The sequence below is a fragment of the Microcaecilia unicolor genome, chromosome 4 (assembly GCF_901765095.1).
Source record: "Microcaecilia unicolor chromosome 4, aMicUni1.1, whole genome shotgun sequence".
Classification (NCBI taxonomy): Eukaryota; Metazoa; Chordata; class Amphibia; order Gymnophiona; family Siphonopidae; genus Microcaecilia; species Microcaecilia unicolor.
Genome location: NC_044034.1, coordinates 123,898,966 through 123,924,505, shown reverse-complemented (window position 1 = coordinate 123,924,505; position 25,540 = coordinate 123,898,966). Strand labels below are relative to the sequence as shown.

General features: G+C 42.2%; 1 protein-coding gene across 5 annotated transcripts in view; it reads right to left on the bottom strand.

Moving 5' to 3' along the window:
* The window catches only part of KLF12 (Kruppel like factor 12), a 488,954-nt gene that overhangs the window by 173,475 nt on the left and 289,939 nt on the right, over positions 1-25,540 (bottom strand). For all 5 annotated transcript variants that reach the window (XM_030200608.1, XM_030200611.1, XM_030200613.1 and 2 more), the window contains one exon: positions 19,939-20,476. In XM_030200608.1, the coding sequence (XP_030056468.1) occupies positions 19,939-20,476 (538 nt within the window). The remainder of the gene's footprint in view (positions 1-19,938; positions 20,477-25,540) is intronic.

Here is a 25,540-nt window from a genome sequence, read left to right as displayed (position 1 = left end):
AAGCCATTATTAAAATGGACTTAGGGAAAATCCACTGCTTATTTCTAGGATAAGCTGCATAAAATCTATTTACTGTTCTGGAATCTTGCCAGGTACTTGTGACCTGGATTGGCCACTGTTGGAAACAGGATTCTAGGCTTGATGTACCTTCGGTCTATCCCAGTATGGCAACACTTATGTTATGTTCACTGATAACTTGAGGCACATGGCATTCAGGTGGAGGGATAGTTCCCTATCCCCAACAGGCTTCAAATAAGAGGCTTTATTTAGTTTGGTTTATTTGATATACCACCTTTCAAAACAATCAAAGCAATTTACAATAAAATCCAGAAAAAGAATCTATTAAAATGACAAGACAGAAGAATAGCAAACATGGAAGAAGAGGGAGAGAAAAAGGTGTTAATCAGCAATATCAAGCTACATCATTAGTAAAGAACATACAACACAAATCCTTTGTATCCTAATGTGCTTTCAGTATTACTGAGTTGCATCACAAATAGATGTGAAGCTGCTCATTATTATGCAAATGGCATAATGCAGCATATTAATCCTGGTGGGATTCTGCGCAACTGTGCATCACAGAATTTGCACGGAATTCCTCCGCCCCACAGAACGCGCAGAATTCTGAAATAATTGTGTAGAATTCTGCTCAGTGTCGGCATCGCGTCTCTCCCCTTGGCCCCTAAAGAGATCGCATAGCAGGAGGAGGAGGAGGAAGTGCACCACTGCACATAGAGTCCTGCAGTTCCCATAAGCAGTCAAAAGTCTAAGCTGGCAGAGTAGGAAGTGACCCGATGTGGATTTTATCAAGGTTCCCCTCTGTTATTGGGTTAAAAGTGTCCCATATGTTTGTGTTAGAAGAGGGTGAGTATATGTGCTCCCGGTTAGCTGACTGGAGACTGGGTGGGACTGCCTGTAAATCCTGGTGGAGTCTTTTAATTTTTTTGGAAAACTCACTGTAGTTCTGTTTTGACTAGGCAGGCTAGTTCTGTTGTGGGGGTTGCAGTAGGCTGTTTACTATTCCGAACAGCTGCTTGGTTGAATTGGCAGCCTGTGCAATGCATTGACAGAAATATTGTTTTCTGGTTGCTGTTAAGGCTTGGCGATACTTTGTCATGTATTTTCTACAGTTTAGCCTGTCTTCATCTAGGTGAGATTTCCGCCATCTCCCTTCTAGTTTCCATCCTTTGCATTTAAGGATCCCAGCGCCCCCTGCCACTTTTGACCCCCCCCCCCCCCCGGTGCCCCTCCTCCGTCCCTTTTGATCCCGCTGCCGCCAACCCTCCCCCACCACCACCAGGTACCTTTGCTGGCGGGGATCCCAAACCCCCGCCAGCCGAAGTTCTCTTCAGCGCCAGTCTCCGAGTCCGGCGCGTTGCTGATCTGGATTCTGTTTCTGTCAGTCATGACGTCCTGCATGTGCAGCAACGTGCCAGACTCGGAGACCGGCGCTGAAGAGGACTTCGGCTGGCGGGGGTTGGGGACCCCCACCAGCAAACGTACCTGACAGCGGGGGAGGGTTGGTGGCGGCGGGAGGGGGGGGTCGAATGTGGCGGGGGGGGGGTGAAAGCAGGGGGCCAGGGCTAAATCTGTGGGGGCCCATGCCCCCGTGGCCCCACCTAGCGATGCCCCTAGTTAAAACACTGCTGAACATTAGCGGTGGGGCCAATCAGCGCAATTTAACTGAGCTGGAGCCTCTCCTGCCTTGTTAAATCATTTTAAATATCAGTCCCTCAAAGTCTAATTGTATCTGAGGCAATGAAGGATGAAGTGACTTGCTGAAGATCCCAAGAAGCATCTGTTGTTGAAGTGGTATTTGAATGCTCATTTCCATAGTTTGATGCTCTCACCATTAGGCTGATCCTGTAATCACAATAATGTAAACGCTAGAGATATACCCAAATCATGAGCAAGGTGAAACAAATAAATAGAGAATGGTAATCTATGTCTTCACGCTGTACCAGGACTAGGGGACAGTTCATCAACAAGTTGCAAGTATATTTCATGCCAAATTGGGGGAAAGGATTTATTTACTCAATGAACAATCAAGCTGAGGAATGTGGTCAAAGCATCTAACACAGATGGGAGCAAAAGAGGTTTGGGTAAATTCCTAGCACAGAAATCCATAAATAATGATTTGCTAAGTAGACCGAAGAAAATTACTACACAACCCAAGGAGGGAACTGCAAGAAATTGGTTCTTTGGGATCCGCAAGGTATGAAGGGGCTTGATGAACCTCTGATGTGACTCATCATTGCACTCCTTATGTCCTTAAATATACTACATATATTCACTAGTAAGTTGTATGCAAAAAGCTTTGCTTTTTATTTAAAAATGTATTTCTTTTTTGAGACATCATGTCGTAGAATGCTAGGTCAAAAGAGTTATACCAAGCTACTTCACCATTTTCCTCTCCTTACTATATCTAAATAAAAATCCACTTCTTTTTTTTTCTGTTGCTTTCTCTCATACTTCATGTCTTCCAATCTTGGGATTGCCTTTTACCTCTGCACATCGAAATGCTTCAAAAAAAACCACAAAGGCAAGCGATCTGCAAGGTCCAGAACAGCAGAAAAGAAGAGAAGACCCATGTGATGAAATAAGGCTACATTTATTCCATACATATAAATAAAATCAGCTTACAACTGGGCAGCTAGAGGACAATTGTATGCTGATTTTATTTATATGTGTTGAATAAATTTTGTCTTATTTCATCATGTGGGTCTGCTCTTCTTTTCTGCTGTCAAAATGCTTCGGACATCATTCATTCCAATAAAGCAGACTCCGCCCTGGAGTACAGACCTCTGTTCTCTGTGGCTAGTGACTGCAGTGTTATGTCACTTCTCCTTTCCCAGAAACTCTCCAAACTGTGCCAGATCTAGCAAGGAGTGGGAAAGCCTGCAGGCAATTAACATAAATACTTACAGGGAAAATGTGCCTAGTCTCAAATTTCTGTGTACACCCAATCCCACATCCCCATCCATATTCTATGGTTGTTCCAATCACAAAAATACCCATCCTGTTAGAGAAAAGCTAAAACAACATTTTACAGAGAAAATAGAACGTAGAAGATATATAAGCAGAAAAGGATCATTTGGTCCACATATTCTGCCCATTCATATCTACCTACTATCATAGGTTTTTCTCCATCAACTTCTCTTTCCCTCTGTCACTAAGGTCCCCTTTGTGACTTTCCTAGGCATATTTGAATTCTGCTACTGTTTTGGCTCCCATAGAGAGACACTGAGCCAGACAAAACAGCCTGCCACAGAATTCCTGGTTCTAATTAAATGAATACAGCCTACTGTTCTTGATTATGTGGCACCTTTTCAAAATTGGTTTTGTTTAAGTTCAAACAGAATTTTTTTTAATGCATGCAAATTGATTGCAAGCATTTTGATCTGTAGATTAACATGCACTAAATCTATTTTGTGCACGCTACATTTTTTTAAAGGTGAACAAACAACTTGAAAGCATCCTAACAAATGCCCCTTCCTGAAAACTACTCTCAAATGCCCTCATCACTCTTCTCACAGCTCCACATCGGAAAAATACTCACGACTGCCCCACCCTCAAAAACTACCTCCACCTGCCCCAACGCCGTGCAAATTGTCTCACTCCAAAAATAGCTCCCATACATTGTCCCCTCCCCTCAAAACTATTCCCCCACAATTGCCTCAAAACTCAAGAAATACTCCCTTCACACAAACTGCACCACCTTAACTACCCCTCCCCCATACACAACACATGTACTACACACATAGAAAACATAACAGAGATACACACACACACAAACACACACACGCATGCAGAGGGGCTGTTAAGAACATCTTGGGCCATGCTCTGCATGCTCTCTCCATTTGCTGAATCTGTGGAAAAAACTTTTATAACAGGTTGCCTAGGCAGCAGGGGCGTATCTGTGTGGGGCCACGGGGACCTGGGCCCCCGTAGATTTGCCCTGGACCCCCCTGCCGACGACCCTCTCCACCCCCCCTCCCGCCGCCAACCCACCGTCGCCTATCTTTGCTGGCGGGGGATCCCAACCCCCGCCAGCCGAGGTCCTCTCTTCCGTTGCAGCAAAGCTTCCTGTCCTGAGTCTGACATCCTGCAGATGTCATACTCAGAATTTGAAAATGAAGGAAGCTTTGCTGCAATGGAAGAGAGGACCTCTGCTGGCAGGGGTTGGGGTCCCCCATCAGCAAAGGTAGGTGACAGCGGCGGGGGAGGGTTGGCGGCGGTAGGGGGGTGGAGAGGGTAATCGGTGGGGGGGGGTCAAAGTTGGCGGGGGGTCCGACGGTGCTGGGGGAGGGGCTAAAATGTGCCCCCTCACTCTGGCTCTGGCTCCCCCATCCCGCCGAAGTCCAGATACGGCTCTGCTAGGCAGGAGATGCATATAGATGCATGATCAGGATTTAATTAGTAAAGACACCATTCCTCAGATTCTATAAAGGGTGCTCAAATTTGCGCACCCAAATTTGGGGTGACCCTGAGATGTGTGCGCAACAAAATTGGGTAATGAGCAAATTATAAATAACTGGGTACTATCAATTATTGATGCTAATTGGCATCAATTTGGATTTGCATGGCACTATTCTATTAAAGTGCACGCCCAAATCACATAGGGCTAGATTCTATATAAGGTGCGTGAAAAATGCACGTGGAAAAAAATACGCCTAGGCGTATTCTCTACAGTACGCCTACATTTTAAAAAGAATAGGCCTAAATATCTGCACAGTATATAGAATACACTGAGCACCTTTCTACATGATCAAATTTGGTCACAGCCATTTACGCTATGTTTTACTTGGCATAAATCCCGATAACTAAATTAGGTGCAGAGTGGGTGTATTCTATAACAACGTACATAGATTTTAGAAACACCCATGCCCTGCCCATGGCCACACCCCATTTTTACCTTTGTGACTTAGAATCTAGGCGCACCACATTACAGAATATACTTAGCAAGTTAGGTGCTTAAATCTTAATTAATGCCAATTAGCGCTGCTAATTGCTTGTTAACATCCAATTATCAGCACTGATTAGCTAGTTACCAATTGTTATAGAACACACTTCAGTTTCCACATAGAAATTATGGCGCCATATACAGAATCCTGGGGATAGTGTGCAACCCAAAAGGATGCGTGGTCATGGGAGGGGCATGGGCGGGTCAGGGGCATTCTAGAAATTTGCACGCAGTGTTATAGAATAGCATACCATGGATTCGTGCTACACACTATTCCATAAAGGGCACTCAACCCGGAGCCCCCTTTATGAATAGTCCTGGGCGCTGATTTTTTCCAGCGCCCAAATTTGGGCACCATTTACTGAATCTGTTCCCATATGAACCTATGTGCCTTATAAAATGGTCTACCCGAAAGCTCCTACACAAAGTTACACCTGCACTGAGGCAAGAGTAACTATACATGTATGTGTTATATGTAGGAGGCGCATTTATTAAAGTTCATTTCATTCATTAATGTGCCATAAAAAACTTAGTGCACATTAAATCGATGTGGAGTGACATTTTTGAAAGGATATTCTGGGGCCCTTTTACTAAGCCATGGTAAAAAGTGGCCTGTGGTAGTGAGAGCGCGTCTTTTGGACGCGCGCCAAGCCATTTAATCTAGGAAAAAGGGCCATTTTTTAAGGGGCTGGAAAATGGATGTGCGCTAAAATTGAAACCAGTGCGCATCCATTTTCGGCCTCAGACCTTACCACTACCCACTGACCTGCAAGTAAGGTCCCAGCAAACAGGCAGCGCGTGCCAACTGCTGTTTACTGCCAGGTAAGCAGCTCACAGTAGAAAATGTAACATTATTTTCTACTGTGGGATTTGGCACACACCAAATTCAGAATTACCGCCAGGCTCATGAACTAGCCGGGAAGTAGTGCCGATTTGGCGCTCGCTGTACACACGTAGGCCCTCCTGTGCCTTTGTAAATGAGTGGAGGAGTAGCCAAGCGGTTAGTGCGGCGGACTTTGATCCTGGGGAACTGGGTTCAATTCCCACTGCAGCTCCTTGTGACTCTGGGCAAGTCACTTAACCCTCCATTGCCACAGGTGTGTCTAGTAGCGCTGTAGAAATGATTAGTAGCAGTAAATGGGTCCCACAAATTGCAATTGAGAGTCCAGGTCAGGATATCTCACATTCCACTAGTATTTTAGAACAGGATCTGCTGACATAGGGCCTGTTCTAAAATACACTGAGGAATGGATGTTTATGTGCCGATTATGCATCTATTTTATAACTATAAATGTCTGATGAACCATTGATATTTTAAAGGCACACAATACATATTCCAACACCTAGACGTGTATGTTACAAAACAGTACAATAATAAAACAGGGATCTCAACTTATATATAACTTTCACCGCCCATTAAGGTGGTGGTAAGGGCTCTTGCACTAACCCAGCGGTAAAAATACTGAAATAAATTTCCATAGCACCAGAAATGCTACACCCTGGAGGCAGAATTACCGCCGGGCTGCTGTGGTAGCTGGGCAGTAATTCCAGATTGGCGTGTGGCAAGCCTATTGCCGCTCGCCAACCCTTTAGTAAAAGGGCACCTAACTTCTTAAAATTCTTAATCTGAACACTCACTTTCACAAAATTTAGGAATCAACTATTAATTGCACATAGAGGTTCTACTACACTGTTATTTTGTATTTAATTAGAAATCCCCCTTAAAAAGAATGTTACAAAATAGTGACATATACAGGTATTTGCCAGAACATACATATTTATGTAAGACATTTTACAAAAATATGCATATATATTTCCTGAAGCTGTCAAAGAACCTTGTATCCATTGTCAGTTATGCTCTCGGGGGGGGGGGGGGGGGGCATAAACCACTACGGGCGGATGATCAAAACTCTGACACTATTCTGAATAGTGCCAAAAAAAAAGAGTGAGAAGCATTTCCTTAATGTTGAAAACGAATGAGATGCAAATATAGGCACGCTCATAGCTTTGAGTATTAGGGAGTTTAGCGGGAGGATTGTGCTTGGCACACCTGCAGAAGAGTTCAGCGGTAAACTCAGTAAAAGACCACCCCCCCCCCCCCCCTTTGCGTGCCACTAATTGGTAGCGCATTTTTGTAAAAGGAGCCCTTTATTAAAACAGATGTGTGAAATTAACAAAAAAAAGACCTCTAAAAACTGGCTAAAATATCCAAACAAACTGAAAATGTTTGTGCCGTGTGCATCCCTATTTCCTTTCCATCAGTCAATTGCAATGGAAAACTAAAGCATCTGCTCATCTTTTCTTCCAGCAATCCTTGAGAACTTTCAAATACCCAGTGTATCTAAATGTAACTCACCTTGAGCTACTACTGAAAAAGGTGTGAGCAAAATCTAAATAAATAACTATAGGTGCACATGATAGGACAGGTTGACTGCTCAGCTGGAAAGGAGATGAATGTCAATGAAAAAGGAGAAGTCACAAAAGTTTGCATCTTTAAACAGTTATTAGCCTTTAAAACGTACCACCCTATCCAACTGCTTTGAGTTTCTTTTGACTGATTTAGTTTTTATGGGCTGAGTACTCTTTTTCTACTTTCAGTGAAATATAATAATTATTAGATTTCCTCCTCTTCCCATTCCTAGGTATTTGCAAGGTCAAGCCATTTACATCCAGAGGAGCTTCCACATCGGTTTCTGCAGTGTTTGGATAGAAAAACAATGAGATTCTGTTTGGTTGAAAGCACGACAGGATTCTAAATTATTGTTATATTTTTAGGACACAGAAGTACCGTACTATTGCAAGCTGGATTTCTCATTCCATTAAAGTGTTTTAGTCCTAACTTGCAGAACCATCGCATTTCCAAGCTCGTGAGGCTCTTCTAAACAGAAATTGCCAATTAAGTTTGGTAACATCATATTACCTGGTGAGCTTATAAGCTGGGCAAACATCCAGTAAGGTCTGAAATAAGCTATGTGCTGCTTTTATTAGAGATGTGGATTTTTTTAGTATTGTTTTTTATTTTTTTTCATTTACCCACAGATTCTATATAGGTTGTCCAAAGTTGGGTGCCCAAATATGAGTGCGGATTCGAGATCCACGCACAAACTAAGGAACTCTTTTACTAAGGCGCGCAGGTGCATATGAGCTTCCAAAGTGCGTCATATTAGCACTACCACATGGCTAACATGTGCCCTGGGCGATAATTCCATTTTTGGCACATGCCCAAAACACACAGTAGAAAATATTTTCTATTTTCTACCACGTGGCGCTTACCTGGCAGTAATTGGCAGCTTACCACCTGGTTAGCGCATGAGACCTTACCGCTAAATCAATTGGTGGCGGTAAGGTCTCAGGCCAAAAATGGACGTGCACTAGTTTTAATTTTGCTGCACGTTCATTTTCCGGCACAAAAAAAAAGTCTTTTTCCCAGGCACGCTGAGTAAAATGACCAGCGCGAGTCCAAAACATGTGCCAGCACAGGCCACTTTTAGACACGCCTTAGTAAAAGGGCCCCTAATTAGTTAAGGAGCCATTAACAATCAATAACTAGTAGTAATTGAAACTCATTTGGTGCTATGCACAGATCTGCCCTGTGACCTATTCTATAGTATGGGTGCCTAAATATTATGGCATTCAACTCAAAAGGGAGTGTGGCAATGGGAGAGACATAATTCCACAAACAAATGGCTAATATCGTTCACACTTATATCTCCAATAGTATCCAAAAGTGAACTACCAATGATCCATATACTGATTTGTGTCGCCTTATGTTTTAAGTGACCTTTTGAGGATTCCCCTGAAGAAGCTACGGCAAAACGGGTGACTGTTGGGGGTCTGAACTTCAGATAAGTGTCACCGTTACTGCAGTACTTGCATTGATAAAGCTGCTGCGGTTTTAAGCTAATGTAGCAATACCTCCCCCTCGCACCGAAGCAGGATGGATAATTCTTGCTAAGCTCTGGTTCGCCGGATCTCAATAGTCGTGGCAGCGCTCCCAGAAACTCAGCTCTCCGGTGTGGGGAAAGGGCAACATCAAACTAACCACGTCTCTGACTTTCTAAAAGCCAGAGAGGAATTTAAAACTAAGTTCAGGATTTTTCCCCTCTTTGAGGACATCAAATGGAGTCACACAAAATTTAATTTCTAAACTATAAAATTTTAATAATAGAATTAAGACTTAGGTACCACAACAGATAACAATGATAATATTGTCTTTTGCAGATATTGTCTCTTTTGCCCACTTTCCAGGAGGAATCAGGTAAGTATCTTTTTCTTTTTCAGGTTTCCCTGTTCAATTAAACCCTCAGGACTGTCCCTGTGTCCCACAAAGTCACTTAGCTTCAGTAGATGTCCTTTTCTCTGATGTGTCGGGTAGCCTTTCTTGCGTTGGGGCCCGTGCTGACTTCTGCAATTCGTTCTCACGTTCCGGCATCTCGCTTCCCCCTACACCTTCCACTTAATAAAGTAAATAGAGGAAAAGCCCTGCCTCCCTATTTTCACCACAGGTTCTAGTGGGAATTGTTATCAAAAACTGTGGCCCAATAGCTATAGCAAAATTAATTAAATATAATTTCCCTTTTACTTCCAGACCTAAGCTTATTTTCACTGTCCCTAGCTGTTCAGAGTGTCTGACCACCTCTCATTCACAGCACAGCATTCAACATTCCATCAGCACACTCAATCAGCAACATTCTATCCAGCACCCCCTCCTTACTCACACAGCTAACTAGGAATTTTTTCCCTTTCTGGTATTTTATTTCCTAAATTATCCCCCTAACACATTCACAATCCACACATCTATCTGCTTCCAATCATTTAATCCTGCTTTCCCTAAAAACCACTCAGCCAATAGCCCAAACTCACAACCTCCATATAAAATTCAGGAAACTCCTTTCCCAGTTACACCTCCTTACTCACACTTACCCCCATACACTAACTAGACCTAAAATCCCTCTAAATTCCCTTCCTTAACTGTCAAATCTCATCACTGTCACTCTCATTCAGCACAGCACATCCTCTCTCTTCAGATGCCAGCTTCACTCTTCCAACTGCCAGCCAGGGTTGCCAGATGGGAAAAATTTTCCCAGCCCAAAATCAGCCTAAACCCGCCCAAAAAACGTCCAAAGTCAAACCCCGCCTACCACATCACCAACCCCGCCCCTGACGTCACGCCCTGGAAAAGCTTCTATTGGACCAAATTGGACCAATAGAAGCCCCGGAAAAAGCGCCCAAACCCACACAGTGGCCACGGGAAAACCACCCAAAAAACTGCACCCCGCAGCCGCCGAAATTTTCCCGCAGCCGCTTGCGGAAACCCGCCCAATTGGGCGGGAAAATCGCAATCCTGGCAACAATGCTGCCAGCCAGAGAGACTCTCTGTATCAGTTAGCAAAGCTATTGCTAAGCCAACAGAAGCTCAACTCTCAGCTAATTCTAAGACCTGTGCAGCTGGCCACCATGGAACTCTGGGATAACTCAGGTAATTTTATTTATTTTATTAACCCCTCAGGTTACACTAACATCGCTAATGATAAGGATCTGCACAAATGACAGTTTTGCACTAATGAAAGACATAATAAAAAAAGACTTTGGTTTAGGGAGCAGGTTTTTGACCAATAATGACAGTAGTCACTGAAAGTTAACCACCGGGACCTGTCATAGACAGAGCCGGTAAGAATCTTTGCGATATCGAAGGTCTTTTCGTTCTTTTCTAAGTCAGTATATGGATCATTGGTAGTTCACTTTTGAGTACAATGGGAGGGACATTGACAGGTCAGGGGTGTTCCAGAATTTAGTCATGATATTATAGAATATCATTCCTGTGGCTAAGTTGGGTACCAGGTTTTGACAGGCATAGATCTAGCACCCAAAGTTAGGCTTCAGATTCATGCTAAGCACAGAGCATCAATTACAGAAAGCTAGTTTAGTGTGGATCTTCCCAGTTCCTAGCTTTGGGTGCCATTTACTGAAAATGGCCCTTAGTGTGTACTAAGCGGTAAGAAACTACAGGACAGCATGTGTTATTACTAGATAGCACATGCAGGTAGTTATTTTAGAAGTTGTATTCGCAATTTGGATGTGCAGAAACTGGAAATTTAAATATTTATATTGAATATTTAAAATTCACTTTCAGAAAGCAAGGATATACTTGCCTAAATATGAAATACAAGCAAATGGCAAGTTGGTGTTATTTGGGTGGGATTAGGGCAGAACTTTGATACACACGCGTTCCCCATTTCAGAAAGGGAACTGACTTTTATATTTTATTTATTTATTTTCTGCATTTATATCCCACATTTTCCCATCTCTTTCCAGGCTCACTGTGGCTTACAAATACCGTAGTGGCGATCGCCATTTCCGGAATAAGAAATACAGACAAACGTTCCAATCAGAGTATATAGAATACACAGTAAATTAGAATAAAATCGGTAATCAATACATTTCAGGTACTGAAATCAAGGGTAGTGAAAAGCGTTCAATAATGACAATGTGATAAAGTAACCAAAATAAGAATAATTCAATGTTAACTAATTCTAGTACAGTTCTGATGTCCTGTTTTTTTTAAGAAGGGTCCTTTTGATAAGTCTCTCTGAACAGGTTAGTCTTTAATAGTTTCTGGAAGGCTGCCAAATCGTGTGTTGTTTTTATGGCATTCGGCAGTGCATTCCAACGTTGCGTACAAATGTAGGAGAAACTAGATGCATATATTGCTTTAAATTTAAGTCCTCTGCAATTGGGATAATGGAGATTCAAGAATGTACGTGACAAACTTTTTGTATTCCTTGCTGGTAAATCGACGAGGTCAAACATATATGTCGGGGCCTCACCATGAATAATTTTGTGGATCAGGGTACAGATTTTGAATGTAATTCGATCTTTTAATGGTAGCCAGTGTAATTTTTCTCTGAGGGGTTTGGCACTTTCATGATTTTATGATTGCAAAGATCGATTTTGGGATGTACAGCTGCACCCTGTTTTAGAAAAGTGCTGGTTTCTGATAGTGCTCCACAGCAGGGATTAGGAGAGGTCATCCCTTAAACTCCCCCAGTATTTTTTATGCTTCACACGATAACAAAATTATATGTAAGGGCACAATGAAATAGAAAACAAAATTAAACCGGAATAAAATAGAACATTTTCCCTGCATACTCCTAGCATTTTGATGTAATTACAGACAATAGCTTCATGAACACAATAAACAAGTGAACCTTCACAGACCAACTGGCTAGAAAAAACCTTCACAATGCCAAAAGCAGGTCCTGGTGAAATCAGTTATTGATTCACACGAGTTTGTGTTTATTTATTTATTTGGATTTATTTACCGCCATTTTGAAGGAATTCACTCAAGGCGGTGTACAGTAAGAATAGATCAAACATGAGCAGTAGGCAATTAGAACAGTAAAAATATTCAAACAACAATACAAAGTATGACATGGTATACTGCTTGCAATGACAACACAATATGTACTAGAACATTATAATTGGTAGTGAAGGGTAAGGCAAAGTTGTAACATATAAATGAGTAAGAAAGTAGGAAGAATTAGAAAGTAAGGTGATTGATTTGAAGAAATTTGCAGGTGAGGTCAGAGAGATGGTTAAATATTATCTCAGCTAGGGTAGGAGTGTTTATTCCTGTTTAGAAAATATTTTTAATTATAATTAAATGAAACACAGGCATAAGAAAATGATAATATACAGTCACTATTTTTATAAACCACTTGGTAAATAAAGAATCATAATTTTAGCACGCAATATGGATGTGGCTAAAAGCCCCTATAGATGAGAGGGAATCGAATACACATAGGAAGGAAAACTGTTAAGCTGATCAGTACAATACCATTATATTAACTAACTAGCAGAGCTATATGTAGTATTCCTCAGAAAATCCATTATCTCATGGGATTTGGGGGGGGGGGGGTTGGAGGGCTCAGCACCGAAGGTAAGGAAACTATGCAGCTGGGAGCAATTTGTGAAGTCCACTGCAGTGCCCCCTACGGTGTCCGGCTGGTGTCCTGGCATGTGACGGGGACCAGTGCACTACGAATGCTGGCTCCTCCCACAACTAAATAGCTTGGATTTGGTCGTTTTTGAGATGGGCATCCTTGGTTTCCATTAACGCCGAAAACCGGGGACAACCATCTCAAAAACGACCGTATTATCGAAACGAAAGATGGACGCCCATCTTGTTTCAATAAGACGGGTTGCCCCGCCCCTTTACGGGGCCGTCCTGCAAGGACGCCTTCATGACAACTTGGGCGCCCCGTTCGATTATGCCCCTCATAGTAATCTATAGAAATTTCTAAGTCTAAGTGCTTTGAAAATGGGCCCCAGAGTGTGTTTCTTTGAGAGAGAGAGAGAGAGAGAGAGAGAGAGAGAGATTGTGAGTCTTGCTCAGAAAGAGAGAGAAACAGAAAAATATATATGCATTTCTGAGAGAGGGAGAGAGGCTCAATTTGAACTCTGTAGTTCAGAAAAGATCAAACATTGTGGGTGAAAATGTAGAACGACTTTCTTTTGGATGAAAAGGAATCCTTTGCTGCATTTTCCAACCAAAGCAGCATGATCACTAAGCAATGAGCTTTTGAAGATAGACATTATCAACGTGGGCTCAGAGAACCCAAGGGTGGCCCATCCCGAAACTAGAGATTGAAGGCCAATGAGTGAAGTTTTTCATGTGGGCCCCAGGCAGGTCTAACACCAGTTCTGGCATATGTACATTACAAAAACTATCATAGTCTAATCAATAAATAGAAAATAAAATTCATTTTCTACCTTTGTCATCTGGTCATTTTATTTTTATAATTGTGTTGGTCCCGGTCTCTGGTTTCCACTTTCCTCTGTCTTCTCTTAACTGTTTTGCCGGGGTCTCCTTGTCCATTTGGCATTTTTTTCTCTGTCAATGGCCATCATTCAACTCCCCTCTGTGTCCCTGCCCCTATCTTCTTGCCATGTTGAGCATCCCCCCCTGTATATTTATTCTTGCCCTGTCTAATAGTACTCCTCCGTGTCCCTATCCCCGCTCCCCATGTCCAGCATTGCACCTCTATGTCCCTATCCCTCCTCATGTTCAGCTTCTCCCCTTATTCCTCCTTCCTTCTCCTCTTGTCTTTCTTCCCCCAGGACCAGCATCTCCCTTCCTTCTCTCTTGACTACCCTTCCCCCCCAAGGACAGCATATCCCTTCCCTCCTGCCCCCCTCCATGAGGCTCCAGCAAGTGTATCTCTTTCCTCCTTCCTGTTCCCTGCAATGAAGATCTTCTGCCAACCATCGTCTGCTTTTTGTTCATTGCTTGTGTTCTGCGGAATGAGTTTTCCTTGATTCAATTGTAAAGCGCTGCGTACATCTGGTAGCGCTATAGAAATGATTTGTAGTAGTATTATTTGTTGCTTGTACTGTTGTCTCCATAAAACAGAGGGAACCATAGAGGCTATGCAGTTTGAAGCAGAAGTAGTAGGGAGTGGGGCAGAAATTTAACAGCTGTGTGGTCTGAGGCAGCAGAATTCTGGGGGCCAGACAGCCAGAAAGAGCAGCAGCAGTGGAGGAAGGATCAGCTGCAACATGCTTATGAAGCAGGAGCAGCAAGACAAGCAGCAGCCTGCAAGGTCAGGAAAAGTGATGCAGCTTACCACATGGTAATTTCAGGGGGAGCACTTACCGCCACCCACTGAGGTGGCAGTAACCAGGTAGCGCGCAGTGCTGCCCGTTTACCACTGGGTAACCCCCTACGGTAATATTTTTCTAGAATTTTTGGCAGCACTAGAAATGGCGCACACTGGGAGCGGAACTATCACCAGAGGCAGCATGAGGTCTGCGGTAGTTCTGATTTGCCACGCAGCAAGCCCATTACTGCACAGTAGCCCTTTATTAAAGGGACCCTAAAAGAATTAAAAATGAGTGATGCATAGAAATAACATGAAATATTTTCTTTAAAAAAAAAAAGCAAACAAGCCCAAATTGTATGAAATAAAAAATGCTAAAAAGACAAGCATTTCAGTGTTCCAAAATAATCATTCAAGCAAGATTCCTCACCAAGCAATGCAAGGAAACTGCTAGCAATGGACATTAAGGTGAAAATGCCTGTGTTGTTAGTAACTTCCATCTCTGATACTATCATCTTTATGCTTCAGCAAGGTATTTTTTAGCATTTATTTTCGTTTCTACAGATTTGGAAACTCCTGGTGTTTTTTTTTTTAATTTTTGAGGGCTTAAATTGTTTATGAATATTAGATTTTTTAAAATTAGTTTTCTGAAGGAAATGTTTTTTTCTTGAAGTTATCACTCTCTTCTTCTTTCTCAAATAAGCAAAGTTAACCTTTTTAGAGACTGCCCCAAGAGGAAAGCCAGACAAGAACAAGAGCAAAAAGTACCGAGAATATATTAGAATGATCAGTGGTATTGAAAGTAACAGACAGATCATGAATAAAAATGGAAAATGAATGAGCAAGCTGGGATGTGAGAGGATGATTATAAAGGCGAATAAAGACATATTTCTTGAAGGGGCTAGACAGAAAGTAGATGTAAAATGGTCTAAAAACTGACAGCACATCCCATCCAAAGCTGAAGAAAATGAGAGCGTAGGAAGTAGTTGGGAACTTTGAGAGAAATGGGAGCAGGGAGACAGATAAATAGTAAAATATGGGAGAAGAAAATGTTGGAAGAAGGCACAAAATGTGTGTGATAGGCTACCTCCCAAACATAAAATATCTATGGTCAAATTCTGCAGAAAATCAGACAAACAACACAGTAATAGAAAAAAGAAGGGTCATCACAGAACATTTAAGTATTACATTTCATGCTCTAGTATCAAGAAACTACGCATGTATTATATACAGGGAACCAATTATATGAGCATTAATAAAAGAAACTTCTACAGCTATCAGAAGCAACCTGAGCAACAAACCTAGAGACAATTCCTGTTTGCTTTCTCTGCTCACAAAGACAAGGTCCACGAACACTTCCACAAAAATTCCAACAACCTCAGGCATTACCAACGATAAGACCTACCAGAGGCAACCTGAGGAGCAACTTGGCATTCTCAAACAGTACACTTACCTTAATTAAGGGGCCCTTTTACTAAGCTGCAAAAACAAAAAGTGGTCTGTGGTAGGTTGGATGAGTGAAATTGGCACATGCTGGGCCATTTTTTACCGTGGCTGGGAAAAAAGTATTTTTTTTAATGGAACAGTAAATGGTCGTGCGCTAAAATTAAAAGTAGTGCATGGCTATTTACTACCTGAGCCCTTACTGTCACCCATTGACCGTCCTAGCAGTAAAGCAGGAGAGTAGCCAGACCTGCCATTTCAGGTGTGCCCCAAGTTAACCTGGGTGTGCCCTTCCCACCCCACCCCCATACACGCATACACAGATTTTTAAACTTTTCCTCCAACCCTGCCCTATCTCTTCCCCTTTCTTCTCATCCATCCCCTCTCCTGCTACTCACATATTGTCATCTTTCTCCCCCCTCCACCACAGCCCAGCATCTGCTCCTCAACCCCACCCCGCCCTTGATGTCTCTTCTTGTTTCTTCACTGGTGGGGACGTGGTAGAGGAAAGCCTGCAGGGCCAGTACAGATTGCCTACAGGAACTGCTGAAGGTGATGGCTCAAAGGTAGACTGGAGGGGTGGGGAGTTCATAGAGAGATGGGCAAATGCCATGCCAATAGTGGAGACGAGAGAGAGAGAGGAGTAAGGCACCACCAATGAGGTATTTTGGGGGCCAGTAGACTGGGTGGGCCTGAGACAAGAAAGGGTGGGCCTGTGCCCACCCAGGTCCACCCATAACTACGCCACTGTGGTAATGGCTCATGCGCTATTCGAGCAGTAATCATGCAATGTGTGCCAATTTGGCCGTGCCTCCAATTACGCTGGGAATGCCCCCTTGGTGGAAAATAGAAAAATATTTTATACCACAGGAAACAGCACATGCCAACTTCGAAATACCACTGGGCGCCCATGCTACCTGCTGGTATTGTCGATTTGGCGTGCTTAGTAAAAGAGCCCCTACAAGAACAACGAGCTGACATTCAAAGCCATTTAAGCAGGCAGGAGAGGCTTCTATCCACTTAAATTGCCTAGGGCCACCTAACTGCTGATATTCAGCAGCATTTAACTGGTTAGCCAAATATTCACAGCAAGCACCTGCGCTAAAACTGGCTAACTTGTGGGCGTTCTGAAGGTGGCGTTGGCACTTCGGTTAATTGCAAATATTCAGCCCTTGACCGCATAAGATAACTGCCTAAATTGGGCCACTTAAATAGCAGTCCTATTTTTAAGTGGTTCATCTTATGCGGTCAAGGATTGAATACTGCACTGAACCATGTAGGGCTAGATTCTATATATATAATACCTGACAAAATCTGCGTGAAATAAATTTCCACCTAGGCGTATTCTGTAAGGGCTGCCTAGATTTAGGTGCAGTATATAGAATACACTAAGTTGATACCCCAGTGCCTAGAACTACGTGCATCCATTTACACCAAGGAAAACACAGCATAAATACTGGCACGTAGATGTAGGCGCTGAGGTATGCCTAGAGATCCCGCTTGAGGGAGGATAAAGGAATGCAACCCCCCCCCCCCCTCCAGAATTGCACGGCTGGCTTCATCCGGGAGCCCGTTGTTAAAAATTTCCAAGCACATCACTGCTCTTATGTCAAGTTAAAAAACGATTTTGCATGTTTTTAGCTTAGCCTTTGGAGAATTATCAGTTAAAAATTCTTAGAAATGACTTATAGTCTACTTCTTCAAGGTTGTCACACTGATATGAATGTAAATGTTCATTTGGTGTGAGAGGTCTGTGAGCTTGTTCTCTTCCCTGTACTTTTATGGTGTTCCTTTTCTGAATTGTTACCTGCTTTGATTTGCTTTTGTGAAAAAAAGCAGGTTTATCAAATTTAATAAACGATTTCAATCAGTAGAAACTGGGACTAAACCTATCAGAATGTACTGAGATGCAAGTTCATCCTGGAACTTGGTAACTTTCAAATGCTGGCAAAAAAAAAAAAGGATAACTACACCACATTGATGGGCTGATTATCAAAAACCCCGCGATGTTCCAAATAGCGTTGTAAAATTAGCACTGGAACAGCGCAGGGAAATAAAGCCCTGCTGATCAAAACTAATAGCATGCAAATTTATGTGCGCTATTAGTTTTAATCATAGGAGGACTTCTGCATGAGGATTGTGCCTGAGCATGTGCCCAAGGCATAATCCTCCCCCAGAAGTTGTTTGACAAGTCTGAGCTGTCAAGAAAGAAGGCCGGACTTGGTGGACCTCCAGCTCCCTCCCCACACATACACACAACCACACTCAAGCAATACCTGGTGGTCCAGCAGGACCCTATTGTCCCCCTCACCCTTGTGGCCTAGTGCCCCCCACAAAATCCTCTATGCAGCACCTGGTGGTCCAGTGAGGCTCTATAGCCCCCCCTCACCCTGGTGTCCTAGGGCCGCCTCCCCCGACCCCCCTGTACCTTTAAGCAGGAGGAGGGAGTAGCACTACCTCCTCTTGCGAATGCCGTCTTCAAAATGGAGGCACCCTGTCCTGCCTACATCCTGGGATGTGCTGGGTAGGGCTTCCCTACCATATAACAGATGCACTGGGCAGGACGCCACCAATTCGAAAGCAGCACTCGAAGGAGAAAGGGGTGTTACTCCATCCTCCTGCTAAAAGGTACGAGGGGGGGGTCAGAGGGCTTAGGGGGGCACTATGCCACCAGGGTGGGTGGAGGGGGAGCTACTAGGGTCATAATGGACCACCAGGGATTTTATCTTTATTGTGGGGGGGGGGGAGGGGAATCTGGAAGTCCACCAGACCTCTAGCCCCTTTTGTGTGTGGAGAGAGAGGGCTGTGAGCATGTAAATGCATGCTGCACAGGGTCTCCCCATTCCTCCCCAATGCCCAGGCAAACCCTAACACCAGCTCCAAGCTGGCATAGTTTATAGTTTATTGGTAATTTCTTTACCGCTTGGACTGGCTAGGCAGGGCTAAGCAGATTACATACTACAATACAAGTAGGAAAGGAAAGGAAGTCCATTGTTTAATAGAAAAGAACAGTCATTCACTCTCTACAGAACACTCACAATGGAAGTGAGAGGGAAATAGAAGGGAAGGGTTTGCCGCGGGAGCAGTGCTCTTGTTTTCCATGCTGCCCGCTAAGCATTGGGGAGGAATAGGTAATGCTCTGTTTAGCATGCATTTGCATGCTCATTGTGATCAGAACCAGCATGCATCGTTGCACGTGTTCGCTGGCTCTGATCATTGGGCGGGAGCGAACGCGGGGCTAGTATGATGCTACTGGTCTCTAGTACCGCGTTTGCTTTTGATCATCTGCCCATGAGGTGTTTCTTTTATTTATTCATTTTTCAAACCAACTATGAGGCCCTTTTCTGCACTTGTTTTCAAAATTTAATAAATAACAAGTTGTTTTGTATAATCTTGCATTGAAGCAGCTCATTAATTCTGAATTTTAGCAAACCACTATTTGAGAAGAGGCAAACTTGCAAATTTTTTCATATGAAGGGCTTTATGCAAAATAACAATTCTTTTAACATGCAACCCTGTTTGCAATAAATAAATAAAATGTTTGCAAGTTATTACAGAGGTCATGGAGGAAGGAAGTTATGAAGGTGTAGTAAAAGGTGATCTTTTACCGCACCTTGATTTCCCCCGGGATTCAGCAATCTGTGGTATCTCAATCCTAAAGGTTGCTGAATCCCGTTCTACAGGCATAATGCTGTTGAGCCACCTCTGCCAGTGTACACACCATGATGCTTTTTAACAATACATTTACAGTTTCATTCTCTACTGAAGGTCAATACAGTTGCTTCCTCCATGTTCCCACTTTTGTACCATGTGATAACATCTGCTCTCCTACAATCTTGTGGAACCTTCCCTACGTTCTTTCAAAAAGATACAAAGCAATTATATATCCAAGAGTAACTACGAATCCAAGACAACCTATATTTGATGTTTTACCTTTCATGTGACTTCTTCCGTCCTCCAACAGTGGTACCACTATAGTAGAATTCATATTTCCTGGAGACCTTACGGCTGTATAGACAACAGGTACTGACTGTACTACTACTGGAATGCGGTGCACATGGCTCAGTTTGTTGGACTGCAAGTTCATAGGGCTTGAAGGCGGCACTGGGTGGATAATGTGCAAAAACTGCTGCCCTCCAACACCAGATGCAGAGGCAACAAGAGGGCCTGGAGTCAATACTGTTGGTGCAGATGCTGCTGAGGATACTGATGTTATCACTGTTGGGGATGAAGCTGGACGGCTGGAAGAGGAAGAAGTAGAAGACGGTGATGACGCAGATGCTGGTATGGAAACAGGAGAAGATGCTGTTCCTGTAGGTGACACTCTGGCTTTGTTTATGGACAAGTCCACTGGCTCAGTTTGCGTTTGAAAATGGTCAGTAGATAACAAGTCTTCCGGGGGCTCCGCCTTCATATTATTTAGCAAGAGGGGGACAGCTTCCATGTCTGGGTAGCTATGAACTTTGGGAGACTGTTGGAGGAAAAAATAGGCATGTTAGTATTTCTATCTGTTGCAATCCAACCTTTTTCCCTTTTTTAGTTTGGAAGTTACTGCAAATGATATAACTCCAAAGCTAATTTTGGGCTCCTTTTACAAAGCCGCAATAGTGATTCCAGTGTGGCAAATGTAACAAGACCCATTCAATTCCTATGGGCTTGGTTGTATTTGGAATCACAAGTGCGGCTTTGTAAAAGGAGCCCTTTATGATATGATTTTGCTCATCGTTCTGTGAGCTTTCCCATCACCTTTCAGTGCACATCTATTTATTTGCTTCCCATACCTTTGCAAAACTACAGCTTTAATTTTGGAAACAAGAAGAAGTTGCAACCCTAAATCCTAATTCATAAGTTAGCAAACATTTCACTAATTGATTACATTATGGACTGCTGCATTATGGGATCCTTTTACTAAGCTGCAGTAAAAAGTGACCATAGCAAGCCCTTATGTGGAGTGGACCTTTCCCATGTGCTAAGTCCATTTTTACCGTAACCCTAAAATGGCAGATTTTCATTTTTTTTGTATTAATGACCATGCGCACATGTTGCCATCAGTAGCATACCAAGGGTGAGGTGGTGGAGGTGGTCCACAAGGGGTGCAGGCAGTAAAGTGGTGCACAGAGAAGTGGCACGTCTGTCGGCTCTACCAGTCCCCTGCCCCCTCTTAGGGTTACTTCCTGTTCCGGGGTAGGGGACCGGTGGAGCCGACTGCTGAGCGACTTCTTCATGCACCCCTTTGCTAGGAGGAAGGGTGGGGGGGGGGGGTGATGTGCCTGGAGGCAGGGCCGCTGAGAGGGGGTTGGGGTAAAATTCCCTGGGCCTGGCCTCCAAGGATGACCCGGTGCCAGGTCTTCAGATGGCACCGACAATCACCGTAGACACAGGAACAGAAATATTTTACCGCCCCTCAGGAACGGTAAAATGTTTTGTTCTTGCAGTAAAAAATCTCTTCCTCCCTGCAGGTCTCACATACAGGATCCTGTAGCTGTCAGTGATCGCAATCAGAGGCCGTCTTCCAAGGCCTTCCCTTCCATGTCCTGCCCTCTCTACTGCAACCTCCTGTTTAGTGTCAAGACAGAAAGCTGAAGTAGAGAGGGCGGGTCGCAGCAGAAGGAAGGCCTCGGAGATGACCTCTGTGAAATCGATGCCAGCTTAAGGAACCTATAGATGAAACCAACAGGAAGGAGGAAGGGAGGGTAGGAAAAATGCAGTGGTGTGGGGGGGGGGGGGGGGGGGAGGTGAGGCCCTGAAGATTTTTTGCCCTGGGCCCAGCTTTGTCTCTCAGTGTCCATGCCACCCAGTGGCAACCCACCCCGTGTGACAAGCAAGCTAAGTACGCCACTGATTTCCATTAGCATGCAGCCATTTTTAATTACCACATGAGCACTTACCTCCACCCATTTTGTAGCAGTGCTCACACAGTATTCATGTGCTAACCAATTAGCGCACACTAATGTGGATATGTTAACTGTTTAGTGCAGGAAAGTCCACTCTCCATCCCCTGCCATGCCCCTTCAATAAATATTTTTTATTGTGAATTTAGTGTACACACATTTTGGCCCTTACTGCCAGATGCCTGAGCACATTCTGCTGTATGCCATTTTAAGCTGTGTTAGGCACTCGTTAACGCCTAACACAAAATAGTAAAAGGTAGACATGGGGCTGTTACTTTTTAAAAGTACTTAAGTAAAAAGTAAAAGTACTGGTTTCAAAAGTAGTGAATACAAATGTAGAACACAATAGAATAGAACTTATGATACTAAACAATTCTTCCAATACATGAGACTGAGATTTGCCAATGTAGTTAGACTGGTAAAGACAAAATAAAATATTTCAAAAGGTATGTCACTGTTGTTCAGCATTAAGAAAAAAATGTGAGTGAACTATATTGCTAAATGTATTTATGTTTGAGTAATATAGAAGTCCTTTTACAAAGGTGCACTAATGCATTTAGCACATGCTAGATCTGTTACTACACCTTAGTAAAAGGACTCCATAATGACTGAGGCTTAGATCTGTCCAGAGACTATTTTGCTCTGTAGGTGAGTGGCTTCATATAATTCCTTTAGAATACCATTTTTAAGGCAAACAAAGACTATAGTGTATTTTTTTAAAATATATTCATAGTGGAAATGTCACAAATACTGCAAATGTAAACCCTCCCACCCTCAGTTTACTTATGCATTCTTGTATCCCACTATTATCCAAAAACAGGTTTCGTTTCAAAGTGGCTTACAGTCAGGTGCAATTTCAAAATGTTTCAGTTAGAATGTGGTTTAGAACATCATTAGTTTATGCAGTTAATGATAAGAATTTTTTGAAAAGGTAGGTCTTCAGTTCTTTCCTGAACTAAAGATAATTGGTGATGCTTCCTGTGGCCTTGGGTATTGAGTTCCACCATTTGGAGCCCAGATAACTGAATCCAGCCATGTAGATGGTTTTTTAAGTTAGGTTCTGCAGTTGGGTAAGTGAAGAAGTAGGTAGCCTCTGGTTTCTGGGCTTGCATTTCTTGGGGATAGTTCAATCAAATCTAGCATACAGTCAGGGGACATTCTAAATAGTATTTTGAAAATAAGGGTGCTAGTTTTGAAGAGTAGTCTTGCTTTGATTGGCAACCAGTGTAATATTTCAAGCAGTGGCGTTGCTCTTTCATATTTTGACTTTTTAAATATCAGTCTTGTTGCCGTGTTTTGGAAAAAAATGCAACAATTTTAGTGTGTTTTCTTTACACCCTACATATGCTGCATTTCAATAGTCTTGTGGTGATAGTATCATCAAGTATCCTATTATCCAGAATGCTTGTCTAGGAAAATAGTCTCAGACCCTTCTCAGCTTCCATAGGTTTCTGAAGCATTTTGCTGTGATTGCTGATACTTGACTGTCCAGAGAGATGTTTATCAAGAATTATTCCCAATATTTTTAGTTGTGTGGAAAAAGGAAAGAAAGGGGGTATGTGTTTTTTTCCAATAAGCATTTAAAACTTCAGGTCTGCTATGAAAAAGCAATTAGAGCTGAAGAGACAAGAGGATTGTACAGTTCCTTATTCCCAATATGGTATATCTACCGTACTGAGCCACCACAGGGCAGAATAATGCAAAGCATCTCAGCTATGGTAAACACATCTTTAATGTATGTTCCTATTCAGCTTTGTACTTGAAAACACTATTCATTCTGACCAGTTTGTAAACATAGTAACATAGTAAATGACAGCAGATAAAGACATGTACGGTCCATCCAGTCTGCCCAACAATATAAACTAATTTAACATGGCGATAATTTATATGTATATCCAAGTTTGATTTGTCCTTGCCATTTGTTTTTGTTTCTAAAATCAAGCAGTATAAGAGAAAAAAATACATATTTGTGACCATCTCTGGGAAAAAATGACTAAAGTCACCAGAAACAAACAAACAAACAAACAAACAAAAAAGGAACTGGAATGAATTCTGTTACAGCAAAAAATTTGGCAATACCATGGTCCAAACCCCATCCTTGTATGTGAAAAAAATGGAAAACGTTACAGAAATTCAAACGTAACTTTTTCAGACTGCTTATGGACCCATGACATGAAAAACTGGTCATTCTTGAAATTAAAGAAGTCTTTATTAAATAATGAGACAATCACAGCAGCATACGCAAACAATAGAAAACAGCAGTAAAGTATCATATGCCCCCATGTAATATTAAATAGAACACAATATAACAACTTCTATGTTTTATAGGAATTTTTTTGAAATATAACCCCCAAACACAATTTCAGTTAGAAGGAAGGTGTAAAAGAAGAAGGGGGAAGGGAAGAAGAAGACCCCCCCCTGCCTCCATAAAATACTAAGCTTAAAAGGAACAATGTGAAAAACTGGTCATTCTTAACATTTTATATCTGAGACTTTAGTCATATTTTCCCACAGATGGTCACATTTGTCCTGTGTTTCTGAGTAGGGTCCACAGCATGGCATACCATTTCCATATTGTCAGATACCAAGTGTAATACAACCTTTACATTTATCATATCATCCCTTACAAGATACCTTTCACCTTTTCTTACTTTAAATTTCACCTCTGAAGCAATGAGATAATTATTGTCAGGCTTTAAATAATCTCTGTACATACTTATGCCAAAGGAACTATTTCAATCCTTAGGGCCCTGTTTACTAAGCAGTGTTATAGGTGTGTCAATGTTTTTAACGCACGTTAACCATCTACACGTGTTAACCATGTAAATGCCTACAATATCTCTATAGGCTCCTACATGGTTAGCATGCACCCTAAATGTAGGTGTGTTAAAACCACTCACACACCTTACTAAACAGGGCCTTAGTCTAGATTCTAATGGTAATAACCATACAAATACTTAATAATTATTGCAATAAACAGAGTTTTCAGGGTAGTATCAAACTCTGCTTATTCTACTACAGCTTCATGCTGCATGTACTTCCAATCTCTTTATTTGAAAATCATAAAAAAACACGTAGGTCAATATTCAGACCCGGAAGCAACCACCTGTGATGTCTAAAATAAAACCACATATATTCAGCACAGCTATTTGCATAGGTGTTGACACTGAATAGAGCTAAAAATCAATTAAACATCAACTGCAAAATAAATTAAGGGGCCCCTTAACTAAGCTGAAGCAAAAAGTAGCCCCAGTGCTTGGGTTTTTCCTGTGCACTAAGACCATTTGTACTGCAGCCGTAAAATCTATTCATTCATCCACCCATTTATTTATTTATTTAGATATTTAACCTGTCCTCCCAACAAAGACCAGAACATGTTACAAAAAACATAATCAAAAACACAAAAAAAATTGTTAAAACATACTCCATAAACAAATAATCAATCAAAATTCATATAATCCAAAGAAATAAATGAATAATACTAAAAATCACATAACCCTTAATTGAAAAGTAAAGTTTTAACATCTTCAAATCTGGAGAAAACCATCTCAAGTTATGAAAATTGCAACCTAGATATTTTGGCAAGAAAAATATCCTTCTGACGCTTTGTGATGTTTTTCAGACATTTTTCTCTTTTGAAAATT